Genomic DNA, 27,391 nt, shown 5'->3' with positions numbered 1-27,391 from the left:
CTGGTCATCCTACATCCGCCTCAGCCCTCAAATTTCCTTTAATTGACTTCATATGGCATTGAGATTTCTTTTTGCAAAGAGGAAGCAGAATGCTTAAACATGAATTCTATTAGAAAGCTGGAGATCTGAAAATGGAAGGTTTCTTTATTTCTTTTAAAAATCCTGAAACACAAATAGATGCTGAGAATTGCTGGGGTTTTGAGGAATTTTTAGTAGAGATTACTTTCCCTTTTTTGGTGCAATAGCAGCAACCTGCCATTTTATTTTTTCTTTCTGTAATTTTACATATAATCTTTCTTTTGGGTTAAGGAATGGAGAGGTAGTAGGTGGGTTAAAACATGGCAAAATAAAATGGAATAGTAGGATTTTTATATAAGTGAGTTTCTTGTTCTTTGACCTTGTTTGGGGCGGGAGAGGGGAAGGGAAGGAGGGAGAGGGATGAGAGAACAAGAGGAGGAGGGGAGAAACATCTAACAGGGTTCTGAAATAAAGCTGCCAAAACCAGGCAAGAGTTGATAACAAATACAAAAAGTGTGAAGGGCAATGTGGGTTTTAACTTTCATCCTCTGCCCTGATTGGTGCTATGCCAGAAAGTGTTTCTTGCCAGCAGTGTTATTAGTTCAGTAAATGCTTTGAAAATTAACATCTGTTTTCAAGCTTAGCTTTCAAGAACCAGAGAGCACCTGAGTTGTTTTTTGACTAGACTTTTTAGAAAGGCTTTTCTTTATTAAAAAAAAACCCAAACAAATGAGATTTTTTGGCTTAAGGCAGTGAAGTGTCAAGATTAGGCAGTCCGATAAGACAAAGCATTGCCACTGGCTCCATATGAAATGAAACCTGCAGCACAGAAGAGATGAGATACAGTTCCTCCTCTCCTGCTCCAAGGTTCAGTAGTGCTGCCAAATCAGAGGAAGGTGAGCTTTAATAAATGCAAGATTTTAAAGATGAAAATGTTGGGTTCTGTGTAAGCACGTGGTTGAGTCACCGCATGGCAGCAGCGTCGCAGGAGCCGGCCGCCTGCACGTGCTCAGCCTGTTGCAGGAGCGAGGCACAGAGCATTTGCCACCTCTGTCGCTGAGCTGTGAGCTAAGGGGTTTTACATCACTTTTGCTTCAAGCTAAGTTACCACTGCTCAGCAGAGATGTGATCACTCATTAAACCATGAAACTCGATCCTGCCTCTGAGCTCTTAATTGCCTCTGGTTTCTACAGATTTAAGGTCACACTACAGTGACGTCTGCAGGTGGCCATGAAAGCTAGAAGCAATTATTGTTTTTTTAAATGAAATTTGAGATTTCCACTTAATAGGATTCAATCCTGAAGGCTTTAGGAAAACACCTAATATTATGAGGTTTGTATATAGTAAAATCATGGGAGCTGGCAGTAGTATTGCTGTAAGAGATTTAAAGCATCAGTACCTACTGCATTAGCAGAGGGTAGGTTTTTCACGTCCTTTGGCACAACTGGCATTCGTGAGGCTCAAAACCTGCACTCTTTGTGCAGAAGAGTCCAGGAGATACAACTCTGGGATCAGCCATTGGGTCAGAAAAGTGGGGTTGTGAGACATGGCGGAGATGATGGGGGAATAGTCAGTGAGAGTTATAGCAACCACACCGTTGCCCAGCAAATCCTAGGAGGCATTTTCAAAATCATTCAGCATTGGCTTCATTCTCTTCTTTTCCAATTCTTAGAAACTTCAATGGGAGGAAAGTTAGGCCAATGCTAAGCGCTTTTGAAACTCCCTTTTCTAAATCTGTGCTGATATAAAGTCTTGTGGAAATAAATAATCTCTTCTCCAATGAGTTCAATGATTCCCTCATCAGTGCAGTGCCTTCCATGTTTTGATGTTAAGCACAGCATTACGTGGGCAGACCGCTAGGTCACCCCCATACTCTGTTCTCTTTCACCTTCTTTGTTAGAAATGGCGCCTGGACACCCTGGTCTTCCTGGGCCCCGTGTAGCACCTCCTGCGGAATAGGCTTTCAGGTCCGCCAGCGATCCTGCAGCAACCCTGCTCCACGGTACGGGGGCAGGGTCTGTGTTGGACAGAGCAGGGAAGAAAGGTAAGAGATGTCCACAACGCCGTGTTTTCACTTCTGTGGTTATAATGGTAGCAGCTGGAAGCAGTGGCTCTTATGTGAATGCAGATTAAGGCTGTTTGGCTGAATGTACAAAGTGGAAGGAATTGCAGAGCCTGGGAGGGATGAGGCTGCTGACATGCATGGCCACTCTCTTGCAATGAGCCTGTGAACATCAGAGAGTTCAGAGCTGCCTCCACTCTCAGGCAGGACCTTTCAGACCTTCACAAGTATTCCTGTCCCTGAAACAGAGGGCTGACCTCCTCAATGAAAGGAGAAGCTGTGCCTGCTGTTAGCAGTGTAGAGTTTATAGATAGTTACACTGCTCTGATCCATCCCTGAGGAGTCAGTTGGATATGTGCAGCTTTCATTGCCAATTGCACCATTCCTAAGTCTCTGTTAATTGTGCTGATGCACCAAAAGAAGTTCAAGACAAAATATAGCTTAGCTCACAGATTCAGGGTTGAGTTTTTGCAGGGCTTGACATCAGAAAAACATCTTTCCCCCCCCCCTCTAAACTAAGCAATTTTCATGCAAAATCACTAAAAGGCAATACTTTTTGAACCTACAGAGCCATCTGCACTATTACACTTCTTCAAGCCCAACCCCTCATTAAACACATGCTTTAAGGCATCCCAATTTGGTTTCCAGATTTGACATTTCATTAAAGGCCACCTCTGCTTAGCAGTAGGCTGTTGTTTGTCCCTTGAGTGGTCACTTAAGACAGATCTCTCTGCATTTCTCAGAATACAAAGGGCAATTCATTTAACTTCCTTGATTCAGGACATTTTAATGTTTGGTTTGATTTGTGGCCATTCACAATGGTCCCTTTTGGGTTTTAAAGACTACATCTGAGTCAATTGCAGTCCTGTGTGATTCAATTTGAGAACAATATTGATTAAAAAGCTGAACAAAATTAAAGTTACCTTTTGAAAAGGGAACATGAAATAGCATTAATTTAGGGCCTGCTTTTAGATGCATATAGCATCTAGTTTGTCTCCAGTTGCAAACACTAGTTTCTTAGGGTCCAAGCAGCGGTAAGGGCCAGATCATGTGAAGAGAAGATTGTCAAGTGTTTAGCACCTGCCATTAGTGACAGATCACTGTTGAGTTGACCTCCCACTAGTCATCCCATTGAAAATATGTACCATCCACTCTCTCTCTTTGTGACACATGGGCTTCAGCTTATGAGCTCTTTTGTGAATTCAATGCATAAAAGATTTGAGTTTAGAGCATTTTCAGAAACTTGATCTTGACCATTTACTCCAAATGTCTCACTGAGGTCAGCCTGCTTAACCACTCCCCATTCTGTACAAAGGGTACAGTTCTCTGCTGTGAACAGGAATATTGCTAATCTGATTGTTGTGTCAGCCTTCTTCTGGCTTTCTGTGCATGCATGAATTGCACCCAAATGCAGTGTGCAGTCTTGCGTCCATCACCATTTTGACCCTCGGATGTGCTGACGTGGGTATTTTTTGAGCAATGCACTTTCTTCTTTCAGATTCTGTAATGAGAACAGTCCGTGTCCATTACCGATTTTTTGGTCTTCATGGGGTCCTTGGAATAAATGTAGTGTGAATTGTGGTGGAGGGATTCATTCAAGGCAGAGGTCCTGTGAAAACGGAAATACATGTCCAGGCTGTGCTGTGGTATGTATTGTTTATGGACATTGCATAAGGGGCACCTATTGACATCTAGCGTCTAGAAACTTGGTATTTAACTCCTCTCTCCATCTTGGTTTTATTTCTCAAGCTAGAAGAAAATGCTATCCTCAGCTGTTGCTAGAGAGGATGCTGAAATGAACTGGGAGGCAGAGAGGTGGCAGATTCCCAAAGTCAGTGAAGCTGGTGTGAGAGTCAGTGTGTTTGTGTGTATGGAGGACTTCCTTAGGCCTCTATAGGCTTAGATATCAAGTCCTTTACCTGAAAGTATTATACATTTTTTTCTTTGGTCGCACTCCCAAGGATGATCCTATTGAGTCAAGGAGGCCCTACACGCATCAGAAATGAGTCTCACTGTCACACTTGAGCAAACAACAGGTCAAACACCTAGTGCCAGTGAAGCAATGGCTACCCATTTTCTCTCTTTATTTTCCCTTTCATATTCTGGCAGCTGTTTCATGCAGCTGTTTTAATTAGTTTTGTGGAGAGTCTTCTTTCAGTGTAAGCAGATTTGATCTGGAACCTCCCATCTGTTCACAAGCTGTTTGGCATTTGCTCTAGAATCATGAAAGTCCTGAAGCATTAAATTTCTTTCCCTCTGTCAGAAAAGACTGGTTTATTTTTTTCTTTTTAAACAAGAACACAATGTTTGTCACTGGAATTCCTCCCACTGGCGGCGAGAATTGTAAATACCCCAAATCACCCCATCCCCATCCAGCCAGAATGTTGTCTGTACTCAATGGGTGCTCTACACCAAGGATGGCAAATGGTTCACAGCCCTCACTAGAGAGTTAAAAAAAGCCAACCAAACAAAAAATAGCTGTAAAAGGAGATAATCTAAATCCACCTTAAAAATAAAACAATAAACTTTTCAAGGAATAAACTTTACTGACATTTTGTCCTCATGGGGCTCCTCTAGGCTGACCTGAGAGCAGCATCTCAGGGTCACAGCAGAAAACTTGTTTGCTGTTATTATTATCTATTGCCTGAATTATTCTTCTGCCCATAATGTACCAAGCTTTTGAAGCCCCACAGGACTTTGAGTCAGCAAAGAAACACAAACCTGAGAGAGACATAAAAATAGCAAGCATAGTTCACCCTTGAGGTCCACCTGAAGCTATGCACCACCACTGCCTCCATAGTCACCACATTTTGTGCTGTGCCCAGCACTGGCTTGTGTCTGTGAGGTCACATAAGGTGGATGGAGGTTGTTTTAGATCCAGAGCGTACCCCCCTTATTTTCTGGAGTGTAAATAAACCCATCAGTTAGGCTGCTGCGGTTTAATAAGTAAGGAGAGAGTGGTTTTCCTTCCTGGCAGGAATATAAGACGTGCAACCCAGAGAGCTGCCCGGAGGTGCGCAGGAACACACCCTGGACCCCTTGGATGCCTGTCAACATCACCCAGAATGGTGCCCGCCAGGAGCAGCGCTTCCGTTACACGTGTCGTGCTCAGCTGTCCGATCCCCACGAGCTGCAGTTTGGGAGGAAGAAAACTGAGAGTCGATTCTGCCCCAATGATGGCTCAGCAGTGTGTGATACTGACTGTACGTCTTGCCAGCTCTGGGGGACCATAGGGCAAGCCTAGATTTGGTGGTGGAAGGGGGATCCTCTCAGAACAACAAGAACCTGATTGTGTCTGCATAAGTCTCAACATGTACAATTAGTGTCCCTGCAGAATGGCAGGGATGGAGTGAGCCCTGTGACTTAGAGATCAATACAGTTGTGAGCTCTGTGCTTATGGCAGTGTATAGACTTGTTCTTGCTACTGCCAGGCTGCCCCAAAGAGAACAGGCAAGTAATGAGGGTGTAGAGAAGAAGAGAAGAGCCATTCTACAGGACACTGTGTCTTCACTCTTCTTTCTCTCTGGAGGTCCCCTTGTGCACTGCCTCTGGGGTTATTCCCTTCAGTACTGCTGTGATGCAAGGCAGTGTCCTGAGGCACAGCCTCAACTGCCACAATACGCTGCCCAGAAAGGTCATATATGAAGGTTATCAGTAGATTCAGTTTGTGTGTGTACAGATTTCTTTTTGTGTCTAGCTTAGCTGTAACCCTGTGGAACAAAACTCTTGCTAAGGGCTTTCAACAGAAACTCTTCCCCAGGGCACACAAATCCTGATTTTATTCATGAGCTGAAGCCATTTTTAAAAGCCCAGCAACTGATTGATTTGTGATCTCGTGGTGTCTTGTTTGTTTTCCTTGAAGCTCTTGTTGATGACCTCCTCAAGACTGGTAAGACTTCTGCACGGATTATCAATGGGGGCTGGTCCTTTTGGGGGGCCTGGTCTTCCTGTTCCAGGGACTGTGAGTTGGGCTTTAGGATCAGGAAGAGAACATGCACAAACCCCGAACCTAAAAATGGTGGCTTGCCCTGTGTGGGGTCAGCGATGGAGTACCAAGACTGCAATCCGCATCCCTGCCCAGGTAACCATGATCATCTTCCTGCATGAAATTCAGAGGTGTTCTTCCCCATCTTAATGGTAGAGCCACAAAAAAAAAAAAGATCAGTATTTCCAAGCTGCTTTTTTTTTTTTTAATTTGGGGGATTTTTCCTTAATTTTTTTTAAAGCTATTGTAATGACCCATGTATGTGATCTTTAGTGCTATGACTTATGTTTCACCTTGGCTCAGAGGGTAACACAGCCACATCCTCTAGAGGAAGTAGTATCGTGGCTTGTCTAGCAATTTTTTGCTTCACGAAGGTTTGATGCTCCATCCAGTGGAGGGCATCACGGTGCATCTGCACCTTGCTGAGGAGACAGGCTTAATAAATGTGGCTTAATACTGTGTAGAGATGCTTGATGTGGCGGTTCTTCTTGTGAACACTTGTTTCTTCCCCCTCTCCTGCTTACGTATTGTTCTTGCGATGGGCATCTACTCTTGACATCAGTTACCATTTCCTGCACAGCCAGCAGGGAGTATTCTTGCCTGGTTTCCTGGTTTTCGAGTTTGTCTTCATGTTTATGTTGCACTCCTGGTCCAGAATAGTAATAATAGGCCATTGACTACTGTATTGTCTCTCACTTATCCTTCTCCTTGCTCTGTAATAGCTATCTATCTAAACTAAATTTAAGTGATCTTACACAAATTACCTTGCCTCTTTGCAGTTCTAGCAATTATCTACCTCTGGCAATATAGTTTGTGGCCTACACTTGAAAATGCTATATTAGAATAGTATTATTATGATTCTAAAATTCAATACAAAGATAAAATTCCAATGCAGATATGATCAGAATGTGCAGCAAGAGCGTAGCAAAAGTGTCAAATATTGCACTCTATGACTTATAAAAAGAAAATAATTCTAGCACTATAAAGGCAGCTATTAGTACTATTTTGGAAGCTCTCAGTGGCTTTTCACTAATGTCTGTGCCCTTCTTCTGTGCTGTTTTCTCCCCTTGGACACTATGATGTTTTACAATCTGTTCTGAGTGCATGATTACTATTTCTCTGTGTCTCCGTCTTTCCCTGCCTCACTCGATGTGTATACACAAATCCTGGGTTTATCTTGCACTAAGTCATCAGGTTATTATCTTCTGAATTAACGGCATGTGGACCTGCAAATCGGGCAGTCTAGTAGCCTGACAAGGGGTGGGGTGGGAATCAGGGATCTTAAGTCCCTCCCTAGTTTAATTATTAACCTGTTATGGGGGTGTGCTCAGATCATAGAATCATAGAACGGTTTGAGTTGGAAGGGACCTTTAAAGGTCATCTAGTCCAACCCCCCCCTGCAATGAGCAGGGACAATAAATAAAGCCTCTGAGTTTCTGTTTTGTGAAGGTTGGAATTAGAGGACTCAGGGGCCCCCACAGAATGGTGCCATATAAGCTCCACTTAAGTTTTACAGCACTTTTTTCCCAAGTAAATCTGCTGTTGTTGTAGGTGAAGCATCAGGAGACAATATAATAATAACAACGCCGTTTTATAAAAAGGTGTAGAATAGAATAGAAGGGAATAGAATATTTCAGTGACTACCCTAAAGAATATGTGCTTTATGATGCAGTGTCTTTTTGTGCATAGACTTCATTCTGCATCCACAGAGTGCAGCACATTCGTACCCTCTCTTGATATGAAGTTCTTGTTGTCAGGCCCAAATGTCCTGGGGTGCAACAAACTGCTAGCTAGTCCGGGCAGGGTGGATCTGGAAGGTGAGATACTGGGACTCTCCAGCTTTGTCACAGTGAGAGGAGTAACCAACAGCATCTACCTTTCTCTCCTTGCTTTTCAATGTCCTTCAGTGAAAGGCTCATGGTCTTGCTGGACTCCTTGGTCTCACTGCTCAGCAACCTGTGGAGGAGGACACTACCAGCGCACGCGGACTTGCACCAATCCAGCTCCGTCTAGCGGAGAGGATATCTGCATTGGTCTGCACACCGAGGAGGCCCTTTGCAACACGCACCCATGTGAAGGTAGTCAGTTCTCGTCCCTGCTCCAGTTGGCTTGGGTGGTGCTGGGAGCAAGGCACATCTGCAAAACGTTTAAAAAATAAATCAGAAACACCACCAGTTAGAAGCTTTTCTGTCCGTTCACTAAATGTCTATTGAGCCAGGTAAAAAGGAGACATCCCAGCGTTCAACTGCTATGCATCACTTTTCTCTTTACCTGTTCACTAGCCCGAGCTCTGGCATTCTGGTGCTGGACAGGAAAAACCTTGTTAACAGCTGATCCATTTAAAGTAATTGAAAAAGCAGGAGCTTCGTTCTTCAATGTGGAAGCTTACAAGACAAACAAAAGGAGTCATGAAACATCAATCTGTACAGTTGCTGAAGGGACAATCCTTCCTTTTTCTCACGCAGGCAGATGAGCATGTGCTACAACTCAGAGGACAGGGTTTGGATCTGTGCTGGTTTTGAACCACCTCTGTGTATTTTCTGATCCAGTGCAGACTGACTCCTGCCCTTAGGAACGTCAGCAAAACTCTCTAACTGCTGTAACTTGTGCTGACTGCTTGAGGTATCCCTGGGAGGCCACCTCAAAACTTGAAGGTCCTGGTGCAACATTGCCCCATCCAGCTCCTTGTATGTCTTTAACCAGAGAGCCGATATAGGAACTTTTAAGACAACTCCATGCTGCGCAGTGCTCCACCAAGGGTTGGTTCAGTCCATATTAAGAAAACTACAACCTGACAAGTAGGGTATGATGCTTGCACTGTTATTTGCGTTGAGGAAATTAAATCCACTAAAGGCCTCTGGATTAGATGTGTGAGAGAGGCCCAGGCCAGGATCTAGACATCCTTCAGGAGGGGAGAAGTTTGGTATCCACAAGGGAGCCTTTTCCTTCTTGGTGACGTTGTCTGTGCGTTTTCCTGATCTTGAATTTCAGGTGGCTGGTCAGAGTGGTCAGAGTGGAGCCTGTGTAATGAAGAGGGCATCCAATACCGCAGCCGTTACTGCGAGGTACACAGCCCAGACTCTTCTCAGTGCGTCGGAAACAGCACGCAGTACCAAGATTGCCTGTATAATGAAATTCCTGGTATGTACAGTGTCATTGAGGAGGGAGAGGGTGGGCCAATTCAGGAGAGCAGCTCGTGCCCAGACTGTCAAGCTAGGCTGAGATTTTCTCTACTATAAATTGGGTTTGGATGCTTCTAGAAAAACAGGCAAACAAACAAAAATGTTATAAACTCCCTTTTGGCAGGCACAGGGTAACTGGCACACCTTTAAGGCAGCTTAGCATTTCTTTAAAACATAATTACCTAGATCTGTAATAAATAACTAGTATTGCTTCACCTGAATTGAAGCTTTTAACCTTACATAGTTCATCTCAGGCTGGGTTATAAAAATTGTCTCTGTTCTCAGCATGGATATGGGCAACAGAAGGTCCTTGAGTTCAGGTATCAAAAGAAGTATCCCAAAAGAGCAAAGAAATAAGGTGAGGCAGATGGAGAAAACTGGTGTGTGAAGTGGGGAGATTAATCAAAGGTCTAACAGCGACGCTGTTGATGGACAGATGGTCATCAACATTGTCCACCCTGTGTTTTGTGGAAATTGAATCTCTCAGGCAAATATTTGATATGGGTCTATACTGAATAACCCCTTTCCACATATTCTTTTCTGGATTACAGTGCCCTGACTTAAATATCTGAGATCTCTAGGCAATGGTATTCTTCTTTTTCATGGTTTTCTCAGCTATCTTCTTTCCCCTAAATTGAAGCAGCTAAGGAGTGATCAGGTAACAGTACTGGAATTGTCAGGTCTTTGGAGAGGTTTTGTTGCATGTATTTCACACTCTGAGTTTATAATTCGATTTAGAGAGACTCTCAGCTTGCTGCAGAACACGTGAGCACCTTCTCGTGTCTGGAGCACAGGGGGTTTAATTACTTAAAGAAGTAAAGTGATGGCAAAATGACAATTTTCTCCAATCCTCTTCTCTTTGTTTAGTGATCCTGCCAGCCTCCAGCATTGATGAGAGCACGAACTGTGGAGGTAGGGTACCACTAACTATATATCTTATTTTTATCTTAACCTGGCTTCTTTTCTCCCTGTGCAGTATCAACCAAACCATTAATCTATACAGCTCATATCCCACTGATAGCCTTAATTCCACTGGAGTCTTGCTGTCTGAGTCAGACTGGAGGAATGTATCGCATGTCCACTTGTCAGTTCCAAGATTTTTATTTATTTGGGGGTTTGGGTTGGCCACTGAGGCTCATTAATTACCAGGGAGCACATTGCTTGTCTCTCTACCCACAGGGTAAATGGTTCAGGATAAAGGAAGGGATATTCCTCATTCCACCACTGTAAGCCTCCAGCTGTTTGGAGGCAGGTGTTTTTAAATAACCTATAAAGATTTCAGTGAACAGAGTCTCTTAGACCGATCCTTTGCTGATATAGGAAGAGATTAGAGTTCATACTTGTCCTCCAAGCACTTCTTTCCATTTGAGTCCTCACCTCTCACAGAATTGTGTCTCCTTTCTGCATGTAACTTGGAAAGATCCAGTCATTAGTGTCACTTTTCCACTGCCCTAGGAACCCCTATGATAAAAATGCAGACTGAAAAAAATGGCAGGTTCCTTCGACATTTTAAAATGCTAGTTTCACACTAATGACCATGACGATTCTTGCTAACATCACATCCCTGCTTTCCTGAAATCTAGATGATCTGCAGGCTGCCAAAATCTCTTCACCCTGTGGAGATCATGGCAAAAAAAGGCATGCCGCCTGTGGCACTGAAATGTGGCCTCTCGGTTTGTGACTGTGGGGCAATCAATGGAATTAAGATTTCAGCACCTGCAATGTAACAGTTGGCTCTCTGCGTCACTCCTTCTCCCTCAGAGGGTGCAACGTATCTGTGTCAGTTCCAGGACTCCTTGCTATGGCTTGCATTCTGCAGTTATGCACTGTATCCACATTTCCTTCTTTTACCGCCACCATTGTATTTGCTGTTGCAATCTATGGTTTACCATAGCTAATATTATTTATTACTTAGTGTTCTACAATATTTGGTGAAGAAGCCAATCAATAGAAATTCTGTTGATGCATCTCAGAAAATCTATATTTTCAAAGTGATGCACCAGAAAGCTTACCCCCCTGGGGACTCACATGCTGCAAACAAAATAATTTGGTTTTTTTCCCTAAGATATGGCTAAAAGTCACCTGAAAATTCAGATGGGTCTTTCAAAGGTGAGAGTGAAGTGTAAGAGAGCTTTATGTTTTAGAAAGGATTTCCTACTGTACTGACTTGCAAATGTAGCAGTTAAATGAAATATTCACTGCAATATAAACAAAACTGGGCAGAAGGAGAATGTGGCAGAGTGTCATGTGGCGTTACTGAGTTTTAGCTCTCATGAGTGATGTAAAGCAGGCAGAGGTTTTTAGAAAGGAAATGTCTTTTTGGAAAAGTCTTGTAACATTTAGTAGGAAATTATCATCTTTCTGCTGTTTTTTTGGACCATCATCCAAAACACAATAGAAAGTGGTAATCTTGCAATAGAATTTTATAGTGTGGTTTAAAAAATAAATGTAGCTCATCAGTCTAATAAATTCTGTATGTTCCTTACTGTAATTATGATTGAAGTGCATTACTTTGCTGTAGAACTCTATTGGGTTTGTTCTTTTTAAACTCAGGGGGATATTTTCTAACTAAAGATTAGAGGAGAGCCGTAGACTAATGGGCAGAATTCTCTATTTGAAAAGCATATCAGTTAAAATGTAAGATGGCACCAAAAAAATGCACACCGTGATCAGACTAAGAATGAAGCCCATTTAAAGCCGCTCTCTGAGTAGTCCCTTCCATTTCTCTGCACACAGTCAAGTCAACACAGCAGTCTGTCCAAATGAATTGGCTTTTTAAGTATTACAGGAATTTTACCGCTGCAGTCGCCACCTAGCCGATGTGACTGTCCCCTGGGACAGCTGCCCTGGGGGGCCAGCAGTCAGGGCCTCCCCCCAGGCACTAGGGCCCCTGTCATTCCTGTTTGAAAGATGACAGAGCAAAGGCAGAGGAAAGGCAGCAGCATTTAGAGTCATCGTCGCTGATTCTTTTTCTGTAGATTCCCCCCTGCGCATAGCAAGAGACAACAGGGTCATAAAGTTTTGCCACCCATGATTGCCTCTGGTGGTTCGTTAACTTGGTGGCTGTAAAGGTCACTACTGTTTGTTCTGTTGTCAGTGGAGATCTGTTGGTGGTTGGTTTTACCATGGGATTTGAGACTCTCTGAGGTGAGAGAGGAATGAGGAGTACTGTTTGACTTTGTCTTCCCCCCACCAGCCAGAGTGGCGAGTTAGGTACCTCACAGCGCGTGGGATGCACAACTACAGCTCCTTCCAGAGGTCAGCGCTGTGCTTGGAGGGTGCTGCTGCAATCCTATGCGGAGAGATCTCTGTAGGAGGCTTTTATAGTCCAAGATTTTTCTGTTTGAAATATTTGCACTGTAGCTACCCCGCTGGCACGTGCCTGCAACTGCCTTCCTATCTTTGCAGTTTGTGGAGCAAGCCAACAAAGAAGTGTTTTTCAAGCAGTTCCCCCGTTTCCTTTGTCCACGTTATCTTTCCATTCCCCTGAGGACCTCTATTTCACTGTTAGCGGTACAAATACACCTCGGAGGTAGTGCAGACATGGCCAAGGCAATGCCACCCTGTGAATAAACCAGAATGCTGAGCACACTTGGATTACACGGGGGAGGAATGTGTATCTCCCCCACCCCACGCACAGTCCCGTAGGCATTTTGGGCAGCCGACAAAAAGGGCTTTCCCCTCCCTTCCTTCCCCTTCAGAGAAACGCTGAGCATTTTTATCCCCTTATTTCCATGACATGCACATGCTTTGGAATCCATTAATGTGCATTGTTTGTACGGCTCATTTCTTTAGCTGTCAGCTTAACATAATGTTTAGTTTCAATATCAATAGAGGGGAGAGAGGAGAGACAGGGAGGGAGCTTTGAGAAAACAATGCATAAACCTGTTAAACTGCACAAGGCAGAGCTGCAGTGGGGAGACCGACTTGCAGGGAGATTATGTCAGTTAATGTTAGAACGTAAGACTGTGGCTTCAACAGCTTATTAACGTTGATCCCGAGATGTCATAGCTCTGACTTGCACCTGTGGTCTTGTCAGGGGAGGGAAAAAGGCTGTTCTTTAAAAATAGCATCTCTTGTCATTTCCCTTGCAGGTTTTAGTCTCATCCATCTGATTGCCACTGGAGTCTCCTGTTTCTTCGGCTCTAGCCTCTTAACGTTTGTGATTTACGTGTACTGCCAGCGCTGTCAGAGGCAGTCCCAGGAGTCGACCGTAATCCACCCAACCACTCCCAACCATCTCCATTACAAGGGCAACACAACCCCCAAGAATGAGAAGTACACCCCTATGGAGTTCAAGGTAGGGTACTTGATGAGAAATACCACAAACAGCTTGATACTACCTGAACAAATTCTGTATTTATGTCATGGTTGGAATTGGGTAGGTTTGTGTTTCTCTGCCCAGCTGTTGGCATTACACGTGGGGTTGAAGGGGCATTTAGCTGTACTGTCACAAGGGGTTAAAAGGTCCCATTACTGCAATGGGATTTTGTTCTGTTTCACAGTCCTGGTGAATGCCAGTCTGGCAAGTACATACCAAGATACTCCAGCCCATTCTGACTATTGTATGTATACAAATTGTCCTCTAAGAAATCAGTAAGAGCTCAGTTCAGTGCATTGTTAGTGTGTGGTAAGAGGAAACGGAGGGGAGGAAGAATAAAAATGGAAACTTCATTAGGAAAATAGCTGGGAAAATGCTTATTGGTAGGATGAGATTCTGGAAATGCTTTGGGAACTACCAAATTGGAAAGAATGAGAAAGCAGAGAGGGTTCTGCCCCCTCTATCAGTGCTGGACAGAACTTACCCCAGGCAGCCATGCAGAATTCAATGATAGCAGCAGAATTGGGAGCTGAAGCCTTAGGAGAAGATGAGTGTTGAAGTGGCATGCTCTGTTGGCATGTCTGCTTGCTAAAGAGAACACCACCCATTATCTGAGCAGATAGGACTAAGGGTGCAAGAGACCATACACTGAGATGGTAGCGCATGTTGTATTTGAGCATCAGTCTCCAGGTGAAATGTGGGATCAGAGAAGTGAGCAGTGGGATGGGTGAAGGGGCTTCATGTCACCATGGGAGGAGCAGCCTGCCTCAGGTCACTTGAACAGTGTGGAGCGTCATCGGGGACATGAACACAAAACAGAAGGAAACCCTGCAGCTGCTTGTTCCTTCGTATAGCTATGTGCTGTTGACATTTTGGTTGTCTGTTTCTGCTGATCTGGCCTGGCTTCTGACTGAGCCCAACAATAAGATCAACTCCCTGGGTGTTGGGGACTGTTTCTACATAGGGATTTTATAACACTGGGCACAGGACGATTCCTGACACATGGCCATGATTTGCAATGTGAATGCACATCAGAACTAAGAGCTTGCATCTAATAATTTGAAAAGAGTCGATGTTGTTTTGGTGTTTTAAAGGAAAACAGTTTGAGCTGGAAAATAACAGACCAGTTTGGTAATAAGCATGTGCTGAATTCCTTGTGTTGGGCATTGCAGCCCCTCAGAAGATCCCGCTGCCTATAAATGCAGTCTCAAAAATGTATTTCCAGCAGCATAAGGCTACAGTTGCATACAGTTTCATAAGGGTGCAGCATCATAATGCGAGTCAGCATGGATTTGTGGAAAGTAAATCATGTCAAGCAAATTGGATTCCTTTTTTAAATTAAATAAATATTGATCTAGATAGGAGGGAAGCAGCAGACATATTGGGATTTTCAGAAGCTTTTAACAAAGTTTCACAGGATGTATTATTCTACACACTCTGCATATAGGGGTTAGGTAATAAATTATTAAGACAGGTAAAGAACTCGGACCTGATCCTGGAAGCTTCAAACTATGGGAGTAATCCTTTCAGTTATGCAAACAGTTGTGGCAAAGTCTATAGGAAGACCCAGATGAGAAAAGCTCGCAGGAATAAAGAGATAAGCAAGAGCATCCCCTTGTTTCTTACATAGCAAACAATGAAGAAAAGAGACACATTTATTTTTGTGGCCAAGCTTTGCATTAACATTTTCTTCATGCTTTGTATTGTGCTATCATTATTATCAGATGATGCTAAAATAGGAAGAATGGTCAAAATTTAGAAGGATGAAGTTGTTCGCAGAACGATCTTGATCAATTGGGTAAATGGATTATGAAATGCAATATGTCTATGCTGAGTGGTGCAGTGGAGTAGAAGTAATAACAAAGCTAAGCAAAGTTTAAAATAGCAGCAGATTAGTTAATGTAGTATCAGGAGGGAGTTGACCTCTTTGATAGATCCATCTCTGGATACTTGATCTAGTGTGTAGTAATAGTGAGCAGCTGTTAGAGTCTTCTTTCGAGGTACATAAAGAGCCTAGGCATTAGATCAAGTTTTGAAAAGTCTAGTTTATTTAAAGGAAGGCATTAGCTAACTGGAACTGTATGAGTTAGGCTGGGGGAAGAAGGGACTTGGACACAAGGAGAGATAGACCAGATGGGGCTTATTTATACAATGTTAGGAAGTGAAGGAGTTCAAGCGAATAAATCTGCAGTCATTGGACAGACCAAAACAAAATGTTTAGGAGCAAGGGGCTACTTGCTAAGAAGAACTCAAAGTCATACTCTTTCAGTGTGGTGAATGAGGCAAAGAGATTTACAGAAAGGGTAAAATCTGTTTATCAAGTGAAGCCCCTTTTCTCTATTCCTGTTGAATATTTCCTTATGTTCGTCTTCTCTATTGTCCCTCCTCTCTTAAACTCTTGCCTGAAAATGTCTCATTTAATACTACAAATTTGCCACCCCTCAGTGTTCCATTGAAGAATGTAGCGTTAGTGCAGTAAGAGAAAGGCTCTGTGTGCTCTGTGCTGTGTAATTACTTACAGAACTTGTTATTAGCCAGCTTTAAATTTAGGAATAACTGGCAGATTTTTCTAAGGGTCAGGAGGGAGTTTTTCATGCCTTCAAGGAGCATGTGTGGTCTTATTGTGATGCCACACAATTAGCATGCAAATGACGGAGGAGCTAAAATTCACCTTCTGGAAAATGAAGGTTGGAGTGAGCTTGGATATGGGCCCATGTGAATTGAACATGTGTATGTATGAAAGAAAGTGAAAACACCTGAAATTCCAGATTCTAAACCCGAGCAAGTTTCTATTCAGCAGGTACCAAGAAAACTGCCCCAAACATTTTTTAAGTAATGAAAGCAAAAGAATCATTGTAGGTTTGTGTGTGTGTGTGTGTGTGTGTGTGTGTGTGTGAAATAGTGAATAAATCCATGATTAAGGAAATACATGGTGTGTAGACTACTTTTCAGTAACGGAAAATGATAATACACGGCGACATGATGGTAGCAGAAGGCTGAGCATATGCACAAGTCTATTATTTTCCATTCTTTGATAATAATAAGCCTTCTGCAACCGTCTTTAGTTTGTTTTCATCTTGAAGTATCTCTGCTCTCCAACCAGCAGGTGAACACAGTAGAAAGTTTGGCAGTGTTACATTCAAATGTACAGCAATGAATGCAAACTCATAAATCAAGGTGAATTTTATATGAAGGCAGATTTTAATGAAGGAAGTGCTAGCTGATATGAGCCTTGTTGGACATTTCAGCACAGCCATGCAGTAATGCAGATCAGATGTAAATATCATACACAATGGTGACCTACTGATCATTTAGCTGATGCTAACTTGCCTAGGCAGTGTTTTGCAGAAGAGTGTTTTATTTTTGCTGGCTTCTTTTCCCTTCCTGTTTTGCTTTCTCAAAAACGCTGTGAGGTTTATTATTAGCTATTTTAGCCATGATGTCTTAAAATATTTCATGCATATACATTTACCAGCAGCACGTTGATTTTGATTTGTTATTCACAGATTGTAGGGGAGAGACCTTTTGGGTCACCTAATAAGCAGTTCATGTTTAATTAATTGGTTAAAGTTCATACAGCACTCTGACAATATTGAAGACTGTGCAGAACAAGAGCATAATGAAATAAAAATTATCTGCTTTTCATATTTTGGCATGATGGGTTACAGAACCACCTACAACCTTCCCAGTACTGCCACACCGATTAGTTAATAGCTGGCTATCAAAGCAGAGAGAGATCCTCTTTTTTAACGTCTTTCTTCAGCTACTCAGTGACTTACTCATGTGAGTTACTTATTAGAGTCATGCTGATGGAAAGCCAGATGATCCTGCAGTAGAAATGGGAGGATGTTGAGGTCAAGGCTGAGTCCTTGTGAATTAGGAGCTCTTGGAACAGCCACACATAGAGAAAGGGCTTGCACTGAACTTCTTCCTATTGCTAAATCCTCCGCCAATAAAGAGAGCCAACATTTTATTCTACGCGCGATTTGGACAGACAAAGACGTCTGCACGTTGGTCCAAATCCAAAATCCAATGGCCTTTGGATCAGACCAGATGGGATTAGCGAGAAATGTAAGTTTGCAGAATGGTTATGATGATGATTCTGCAGATTTTCTTCTCAATTGTGCTGGACAGACCTCCCTCTGTCCTTCCTTCCTTAAACACAGCTTTAGAGCTTTAGTCATGAGTCACGCAGTCAAACTCTTGCTGTACTGATGCCTCAAATAAGCTGAGGAAGCACCTGAGCATTGCATCCGCTCGGGGCATCACTGCTGCTCTCGTAGAAGCTAAGGGCCAAGCACTGAAGCTGTGCTCCGGCAAAACAGTCATTTATGTCAATGAGCAAATTTATTGTGGGGGAAGATGAAGTGAGAGCTGAGTGAGATTGCCGGATATGGCAATGAAAGAGGGAAACTAAATATTTGATGTATCACCTGATACCTGAAGTTTCTAGGAGGACATCAGAACAATAAACATTAACTTCAGAAGGACTGTGAGTCCTGCACTTGCGCAAAATTATACAGCAAATATAAATGCAGCTAACAGAAAAAGGGGGGAATAGTCAGTAGGTCACTTTTGACTGTATAAATTAGAAGCTGCAATGAATATTTTTTAATAAAGTGAGAACAATGCTGTTGAGAATCAAATAACAGTGCAGAGAAGACACCCCTTGTGAAGGACTCCGGACACCGTGATCCACACTTCGTTACTAATCCCAAATAATTTAAGGCAATAAAATACCAACGTGGATGGCTGCGAAACAGAAACCAATTCTGTCTTTGGAAGAAGAATCCTTCTGAATAAAACAACAGGCTGGGTGTTTGGTGTGGCTTTCAACATTGCAAAAAGAAATAAAGCTCAGGGTATAGGAAAATGGATCCCTGTATGGATTTTAAATGTCTCTCTCGGTGATGGTCATTTTCCTTGCTGCTGAAAATCACACCTTTTTTGTAGTAGGGAGATAGCCAGTGGTTCAAGTTTAAATGAGCTTTAACTACTGTCAAGTGCCCTAGAGGAATGTTTGTCTAAGTCAGCCTTTGTCTCTGAGGATGTTTGTTTCTCTCTGCCATGGAGAACTTAGGGCTTCAGTGTCCTATCACTTGATTTGATATCTTGCTACTTCAACTAAAATTGGCTAACCCATTTGTTTGTAGTGATCACAGCACATACAGTGATAGCACTGTGATATAAACTTTTTTCTTTTCCTGGTGACCCTTTCACTGTGCATCATTCGAGCCCCAGAAAGTGGCTGTAAGGTTCAGACATAAGCCAGCAGTTGATGATACCCAACATCGTCAATAAGTTATCATCAACAGCGTCCCTTAAGTATTTGCTTTAGCTGTATGGCATTTTAGAGAGGGATTTAGCTGATGTAATCAGCTGGAAAAAATAAATACATATATATATATATGTATATAAAAACATAGTAAATCAGATTGAAACATAAATTTTGCTCCCAGTGAATTTCATGTTTAACAAAGACTATTTCCCCTGAACAAAGTGGCATTTAAGAGCATTAAGTGCTTGAATGGTAGAGTACATATTTTTAGTACTTACCATGAGTATAGTATTATTTGAAAAAAGAATAGTAGGGGCAGGGGGTTGTATTGGCAAAGGAGCATTGTGCCCTTTCTTGTATGATCCTGCAGTTGCAAATGTCTCTTCAGGGGACTCTCAATTTACATAATGCCTGCTAGGAAGGGAAAGCAAGAGAGCTTACTGATGGGGAAAAAAGGATTAAGTGGTGCGTCTCAGTCAAAATCTATTAGTGTCTTTTCTCCCCTTTATATCAGTGGGTCAAGTCAAATTGAGCAGTCAAGCATGCCTGGAGGTGTGGCTGTCCTAGGAGGATTGTGCCTGTAGAGTGATGTGCATCTCTTGGAGGTGTCCTCACCCCATGGCAGCAGTGGCTCGGCGGGTTGCTGTGTGCAAGTCACAGATATCTCCCTCTCACAGATACATTATTTAAGCGTAGGGGAAACTGCCAATTGAGGTCTGAATGTTTCCTTGCTCCTGCTCCCTCTGGGATGCTAACCAGCTGCTCACAATGGTTCCCAAATGGGAATTGGTCCCCGCTCCATCCGCTTTTCATACAAACCCTTAATTACTTCGCAGGGCTGTTGCTGCTCACCGTGGGGTGGGAATCCACGTTGTTCCTCCTCCCCCACCATTTTGAGAGAGTCTAGCTTTTGGGGTGACTTTTTGTTTTCTTCTTTAAGCCATATTGAAAAATTTTAAGTGACACTGGGGATAGATGCTTCATATTCATCCTGTCATGTTTTTCTTTATTGACTCAGCCTTGTCTCCTCCTCCTCATGCGACCAGGTGTATCTCCTCTACACCCAGGTCAGGGATATGGTCCATGCTCTGCCTTCTTACAGGCTAGGCTAGTCATCATGGATGCTCACACTAGCCTTTCTTTGGGGTTGTATTACTGCAGCTGTGATAATCTATGGATGCAGGCAAGACAGGTTTGTAGGCAGACAAGTTTTGTTCTGTTTTGGTTTTAATTAGATCAATGAGTATAGCTGGAAAAAGCAGGCAGGTTTTTGAACATGTGAGCTGCTATTTCAGACCTGAAGACAGACAGATCGGTTCAAAAGTTTATCTGATTTTTCCAGCTACACTAATTGATCTAATAATTGATATTACCTTTTTCTTGCAATTTTTGCCTTTCCTAATTTCTCTGAAGTTGACATGTATCTGCCCCCACCCACCCACCTGTGCTAGAAGAAGGAGAATTAAATGAAGAACTGCAGGAATGGGAATAACAAAATCACACTGCACTGACTGTTGTGTATTTACATGACTTCCCTCTACTGGTCAGAAGAGGGCTGTTTCAATTATACCCTAGACTCATTTGCTTCAAGTTAAGGGTTCTCCCTTGGTCCAGGTGCTAGAAGTGGTTCTTCCCTCCTTGTCTCCGTGAAGCTCTGTCTGGCAGTGTTAGGCACATTAGCCAAACTGGGAAATCCTCAGTGCCGCCAAGATGTGCAGGAGGAATTAATTATGTGTTTGCAGATGAGTTTAAAGAGAGCCATGGAAGAGGCAGGGAGCTAAAGTAAAGGGAGAGGATAATATTAGACAAACAATAAATACCAGAAAACATACAACCTTTGTGGTACACTTGGAGGGGAGCTGCGTCGCTACTTTTCTGGAATAGCTCCACCAGCGAATAACGGCTTTTTATGTAGAATTATAAAGAAATGGAGCTGCATGCTTACAAAATAAAGATAGCTGTGTCAGTATTCAGAACTAGAGCTCAATGGCCAGAATGTGTTTGGCAGCTCTGAGAGAGGCCGAAATACCTGAGCTGTTCTTTCCTGAACCATGACCGCCCTGTCCTAAAGAGCAATTGAGAGCTCAGGGCTGCTCAGGATGTGCTGGCTGTTGCCACTTTTCCCTGGTGCATCATTTATATATGCACGATAGGTTTGGCGTAGGGTAAGCAGGAGTAGCTCTGCCTGCATTCCCCTATAGCTGGGGGAATCCTCATTAAGTCAGCTCTAACATCGTCCTGAGATTTGGCACAAAGCATGTGAATAAAGGAAAGAACTGAAAATCTGTGGATGAAGGAATCTAGATGGACCGTATCCCAGAGTCTGTGAGAACCAGCTAATGAACAACTCCAATTACCTTTATAAATATCACGGATCTTGGGCAAACCCCCAGTGCCATGAAATGCAAAGGTAATACAAAAGCGTTTGTAAGAAAGCAGGCCAATTTCCTCCCAGATAATTGAGTCACTGTTAAGCTAGCGAAGTCTAATGCACTAAAGTCACACAAATAACTCCAGTAAGTCTGTGTGGGAAACACCAGTTGGATTTTGGGGTAAGACAAAATATCTGTAAGCATACAGGCCCGCAATCGATAGAGCACACCTGGACCTTCCTCATTTAACAAAGCATATCAACAGGGTGTTAAATCCTGCTTGGTCTTTAAGATTTGGCAGAGTCGGGGCCATACTAGAGAGCGAAACCAGGAGAAACAAATGGGATTGACTCAACTGTACTTTCATTTACAGCAATGGAAACTCATTGAAACAAATCTGTGTCAGTGTTAATACGCAGGCAAATTTGAATTAATATTTGAAAGGCAACATATCACATACCCTGATGAAATGAAAGGTGGTTGGGCTGAACTGACAGCTGAGCCGGGACCTAATGCTGAGCAGGAAGAAATCAAACACTATCACTTTTTGCACAGAGTTTCAGCATTAGAGAACGAAGAGAAAGCACAAGCTGCGTAAGGGCAGATTCCCAGCTGGTTAAAAACGTGGCTTTACTGGTCCATATGCCTAAAGAAAAGAGGATAGTATTGGTGTCTTAAATAATCTTGTGATGTGTAAATAGAAATTGGCTTGGACAGGAATGCTGCTGTAGAGATTGAAACGTGGTTAATGGACTGTGAACATCGGGCAATCGTTAATGGGAACATACAGGGCTATGGGGAGGAGTTGTTTGGGACACTGCAAGCAGTAATGCAAGGTTTGGCTTTATTTAATACCTTCATTAATGACCTTGGAGAGGGTGCAGTCAGTGTGTTAATTAAACTAGCAGAAGATACTAAATTGGGAGGTGTGTCAAAAAAACAGCCACTGGTATAGACATAATGGAAAATGACCTGAGGAGGTTATAAATGTAGAGAGGAAATAACAAGGTGAGATGCAACATGGGGAGAAAACAAAGCAGTCTTGAGGAAAATAATCAAAAAGCAGCTATTCAGAGGGTGGGAGATGTTTGGAAAGCAGACTATAAGAGACTGAATGGAGTTAGCAGATGGCAAATTAGGCCCAGTTTTCACTTTTATTTCTATTTTTACTACTTTTTTTTTTTCACCACTGCAGTTACACCTTTGCAATTCTCAGTCTAAATGTAGCGCTGTGGGCTGGCACCTGGCTGCATGACTTGTGTTGGTAATTCACCAGAATAAGCAGCTCTGAGACCATCTGAAAACTCAAGGCTGCTTGCTCCAATATAATTGCAATGAGGCAGTGAGAACTGCCTTTCCTGGACCGACCTACGGCCAGTCACTGTGGCCTTATTAGTTACCATCAGCTGAAGCCTGGTATCGCCCAGTTGCTCTAGATGATCATATGCACCCAATTTGAACTATTAAAGTTAGTTTTAGAAGGCAGCGTTTATACCTCTGGTGAGTTAGTCTGAGTACTAGAGCATGCACAAGGGCAGGTGCTGTAGCTCAGCTGATGAGCCTCTGTAGTAACACTATTGTATACATGCGGGATCCAGGAAGGCCATACACCACGGCATAGTAGTGCAGCAAGGAGACAGTTTACACCTTCCCACGCAGCTGAGATCATGTCTGCTATATCCTGTGCACCAGCTATATTGGGAAGCAGCTTGGGGCAGCACTGAATTCCTTTTTTGTGTCTGGACGCCTCGTCATGGTGTTGCCACCATCAAATCACTGGCAAGCCAGGGATAAATAGCAAGCGTTAGGCTAGACACCTGCACTTGCCAGTGGGAAGATTTCCATCAACTCCTTGGACTTCACTTTCCAGTTCAGAAAAATACTTAAACCTGGATTTAGCTCTAAGCAGGGACTCACTTCAGTTTGCCTTACTATTACATACAGTTTGTTTTGTCATCTTACTTATGTGCTTAAAGTCAGAGTTGTGCCAAAGCATCTTTCTGACAATGGTCCTTTATGTTGCCAACTCTGAAGGTTTTTATAAGTTTAAAATGGCAGTAATATAACCTTACTCCCTCTTAAGTATAAGGATAAAATAGCTATTTTCAAACAGCTATAGAAAACTGTAGCTATTCATTTTCTTATAATTGAATGTTAGTTCCATTGTCAACCTGAGCACATCTACAGATGCTGCCATCATTTGGGGGTTGTTTAATTTATTTACCGGTAACAGTGAACAAAGAATTTCCAGTCTAAAAATATGGTAAGCTTCCATCCAAAAAGAACATGCAATCATAAGTTTAGTATCCCAGTGGGATTTTTTGTATCTCTTTTTGAGAGGAAAAACCTTCTTATATAGAAAATAGGTTCTTCATCTGTACATCTACACTTCACTGTAAATCCTGCAAACAGCCTTATTGAATTAATCAGAAAAAACTCAATACATAAACCCTGGCCACTGCTACCTTTGACTTCAGTATAGGCAGAGCTCAAGAGATTTTATAAAAGCATCAGGTGAGATTGTTTAGTGTTAAGACACTAAGCAAATTTTTAAGAAAGATTGGAAAGAAGAATCGTTAAAGTCTTAAAAAATCACTCTTGGCTTGCAGTAAATACATGGGTCTCATAAGGTCTTTCTGGCAACTTTCCGTCTTTCCAGGGTCATTTGTAATGCATAGCTCAAGAGGCACAGCAGTGTTATGGCATCCAGCTGATCAGAAGAAAGGGAGCATGTGGGTGGGCCAGACGTCATTTATTTTCTTGGTGTCAATTATTGCCAAAAGATGTTATTTTAGTTGTATGGTTTATTTTGTTGAAATGTAATTATTATGCTAATTATTTCCAAACTTACTGGTTAATTATAATTCTGAGATCTTTGCCTTGGTACTTCCAGAGATGTACAAGCTGTGGGAAATATTTCATAATATTAATATATTTCCACAACCCTAAGTCATTTGGCTAATGTTCCTAGAAGGCAAAAAGTAACATCCTTTAACAAGAAGGCATGGCTAGCTCCATAAAACAGCTGATCTGCATCGAAAAGGCATTTTGCTCAATCTGATTTCACTGCAAGAAGCAAATGACTTAAAGGGAGCACAAACGAACCTAAGTGTTGGATCTTGGCTTCATTACATCATTGCACAATTCCCTCATCCCTCCATTTTCCTGGGGGGTGAGGGGGAGTAATGGCCATCCCACTGTTGCTACAGGAAGTCTGTTGGATGGCGTTCCAAGGAAAATTGGAAAGGCTACCTCAATTCTTTTAGGGCTAATTGTGTAACGGAGTTCAGTGGGAATGTTGTCCTTGATTTCTGCAGAGGCAGGATGCAGGATGCACATGGGCTTCATTTGGATACTGCTAAGAGGAATGGATTGACTCCAAAGTTGCCGTCTGCTACCTGGACCCTGATTTTAGACCTTCACCTGTGTCCACGGTGGATGACCAGGGGTAGCAGTGATTGGAGTTGTTACCCTTAGTCCCCGTGCTCAGTTTGTGATGAAGGAAGGGGGAAGTTTTTCTTTGTAGTACACTGGGACGTTCAACATTACAAACAAACTTGCAAGATGGAATCCTGCAACTATGCAGGCCTGGCACAGGTGACACATCTCTGATGAGTCATGCCCATTAGAAAGGTGCGTGCTTCTTTTTTCAGCCTCTTCAGAGGTTGAAGTGGTGATAATTTAACCATAAATGCTAGACAGAGTGGTTTGAAGCTGCCTGGGAACATCACCCAACTTTTTCTTTCTTCTTTTTACCTTTTTAAAGAGGAAAGTGTCACGGGTGGGAGGTGGAAGAACTGAAATGACACCTGTCAACAGAGAAATAGTGGAGAAACTGTGAGGTTGGGGGAAATTGTCCTTGCTCACTGACTTCCCGGGGACTGTGGTGCTGCGTAGCTGGTGAAGATTAACCTACAAAACTCTTGGGAAACTTGCTGACTCTTCCCCCACACCACCCCCAGAATAGAAAAGAAGATCTGGAGCTCAAAGAGAATGCTGAGCTTCAGAAAGCTGAGTGCTTTCTGCATGAGAAGATTAAGGAAATCTTGCCATTGCATGTCATCCTGTGGGAACTACTTTATGGTCCTTATTTTGGTATTAATTGTATGTGTATCAGATGCTTTTAGAAGCACCCTTTTCACTTTAACTTCTCAAAAACTATATGGAATTCCTTTTAATTGGGGGTGGGGAGATGTTAATCTTTTTAAATCAAGTTTTGAAATTTTCATGACTGTTGATTGAAAATTGAAACATTTGATCTGTTTATGTGTGTAAGAAATGTTTATACAGCTTACACATGCAGCTGTAGGATGGGAGTAGTACTGAAAGTCCCATACTGTTATGCATGAAGATGTTTTGATACTTCTGGGAGAATGTAAGCAAATAGGTCAGTGGATTATGACTTAATGATTTGGAGCAGAGGCAGAATTTGGGGGAGTCGTGGCAAGGCATTGCTGGAGAAAAAGTAACAAATGGAAAATCTGAATGATGACTTAGGCTAAAAATACCAGTGGAGAAAGCTGAACAAAGTTAAATGTATGCATATGGCACAATACAGTCATGTTTAACACATCCAACACTTGGCTCTACCTTGGGAGAAACAACAGCCTGCGAGTGCATGTCAGTATTTTGCCTCCAGTATGAATACCAGGGGGCAGAGCAGCACACAAGGGGGGATATCTGTAAAGTTTCCCCTCAGACTCTTCCAGTTCTAACTAATTGCTGATACAATAGCAAGAGTGATAACAAATTGTTTATATATTTCTGTAAATATTGAAATACGCAGGATTCTGTTGTGCTTGGCATAGACATGCAATTCACTGGCAACAAGATTGGACCTTTTGATTAGTTGACAGATCACATATAATGGAGAAAGCTGCTGCTGTTTCACATTCTCTTAAAACGATAGCCATCTTAGTCTATCCGAAAACATCCCTGCTTGACAAAGCAGAGCTCCTGGGTCAGAGAATTCCTTTAATATATTAATCAATCATATGCCAACACAACATAATAAAGGGTCTTTTAAAGAAGACATTTGAAGTTGTGCCTGCTTTTGAGTGATCCACTTGGTTGGGTCAGTGTGTGCTAGTGGCTTACCTCCTGCTAACAGGTTCTTGAATTGAGGTTAGTGGTGAACAGACCAGAAGAAACAAATTATATCAAATATGCCAGGATGGCATGGCTCATACTGGAAAGGAGGAAGCAGGTAAAAGTATTTGATTGATGCATGTTGAGCTTCTAGTTATTCGTTGAATGGAGCACTTTTTCTAAGCACAGCCCACAGGTTTTCATATTATCTCAAGGTCTAGCCTCTCTTTTTATGGGGAATATTATGCTTGCACAACTACCAGAAGCTTCTTTCTTCTCAAGGCAGTGTAGGACCAAAATGAGGGCCTGAAATATGTTTCCCTCAGTGTTTGAAATACATAATGTGTATGGCACAGAGATTTTGCACCAAGTGATGTTCCAGCAGTAAACGTTGATCAGGCTTTTGGTTCTTTCTGATCCTGCTTACTGAGCAAAGGGAGGCATTAGTGTTTGATATGGGAGGGAGCAGACAGCAAGAAGGGGAAAATACAGGTTGAGTGTCAGGAAAAGTGTCATCGGTAAGGTCTCACAGGTGCTCAGATGACTGACACATCTCCCTGCAGGGTGCAGGATGGTAGTGCAGAATGGCTCAGGCAGCAAAGGCAAGTCTTTCTTCCTTCTCTGAAACCTCTACTGAGGGCAGCCTGAGCTCTAGTGCTCGCTGTGCTGCTTTAGTCAGCTTAGTTACTGCAGACACAAGTCCCTGCAAAAGCACCGAAGGATTGTCCCTTCTAAGAGGACTTACAGGGCATTGTCTTCAGCAAACACTTCTTGGCCACTGTCATATCGGCAACTTGGCTCAGAGGTGGCTGAGGTGAAGAGGCACTCGTAGGAGTTGGGCTGTGAGCAAGGGTCTGCTCTGTGTTAGTTTGTGTGATCGACTGTAGTTGTGCGGTGGTGATGACTCTTGGCCTTTCCTGTTGGGACTGATAAATATTGGTGGGAACACCTATGGGTGCAGCAGGCTGTTTTCATCCCACACACACACCAGTGAGTTCAAGTTGTCAGGAGGCTCTGACCGTGACAGCATAACCCCTATAGTGTTGTGGGAATATCTTCTGAAGGGAAAGTCGTTGGCCATTTCT

The 27,391-nt window shown here is 42.7% G+C and overlaps 1 protein-coding gene across 5 annotated transcripts in view; it reads left to right on the top strand.

The window, feature by feature from the left end:
- Positions 1–27,391, top strand: part of SEMA5B (semaphorin 5B) — a 281,859-nt gene that overhangs the window by 244,756 nt on the left and 9,712 nt on the right. For 4 of the 5 annotated variants that reach the window (XM_030018532.2, XM_030018529.2, XM_030018530.2 and 1 more), the window contains 9 exons: positions 1,919–2,062; positions 3,579–3,726; positions 5,058–5,283; positions 5,943–6,161; positions 6,628–6,684; positions 7,973–8,143; positions 9,057–9,206; positions 10,115–10,159; positions 13,342–13,547. In XM_030018532.2, coding sequence (XP_029874392.1) covers positions 1,919–2,062; positions 3,579–3,726; positions 5,058–5,283; positions 5,943–6,161; positions 6,628–6,684; positions 7,973–8,143; positions 9,057–9,206; positions 10,115–10,159; positions 13,342–13,547 — 1,366 coding nt within the window. The remainder of the gene's footprint in view (positions 1–1,918; positions 2,063–3,578; positions 3,727–5,057; positions 5,284–5,942; positions 6,162–6,627; positions 6,685–7,972; positions 8,144–9,056; positions 9,207–10,114; positions 10,160–13,341; positions 13,548–27,391) is intronic. The other variant, XM_030018531.2, reaches the window with a different exon arrangement.

This window comes from Aquila chrysaetos, chromosome 6, assembly GCF_900496995.4.
Source record: "Aquila chrysaetos chrysaetos chromosome 6, bAquChr1.4, whole genome shotgun sequence".
Classification (NCBI taxonomy): domain Eukaryota; kingdom Metazoa; phylum Chordata; class Aves; order Accipitriformes; family Accipitridae; genus Aquila; species Aquila chrysaetos.
The sequence above is the reverse complement of the archived record's forward strand: the minus strand, read 5'-3'. Positions and strand labels throughout refer to the sequence as shown.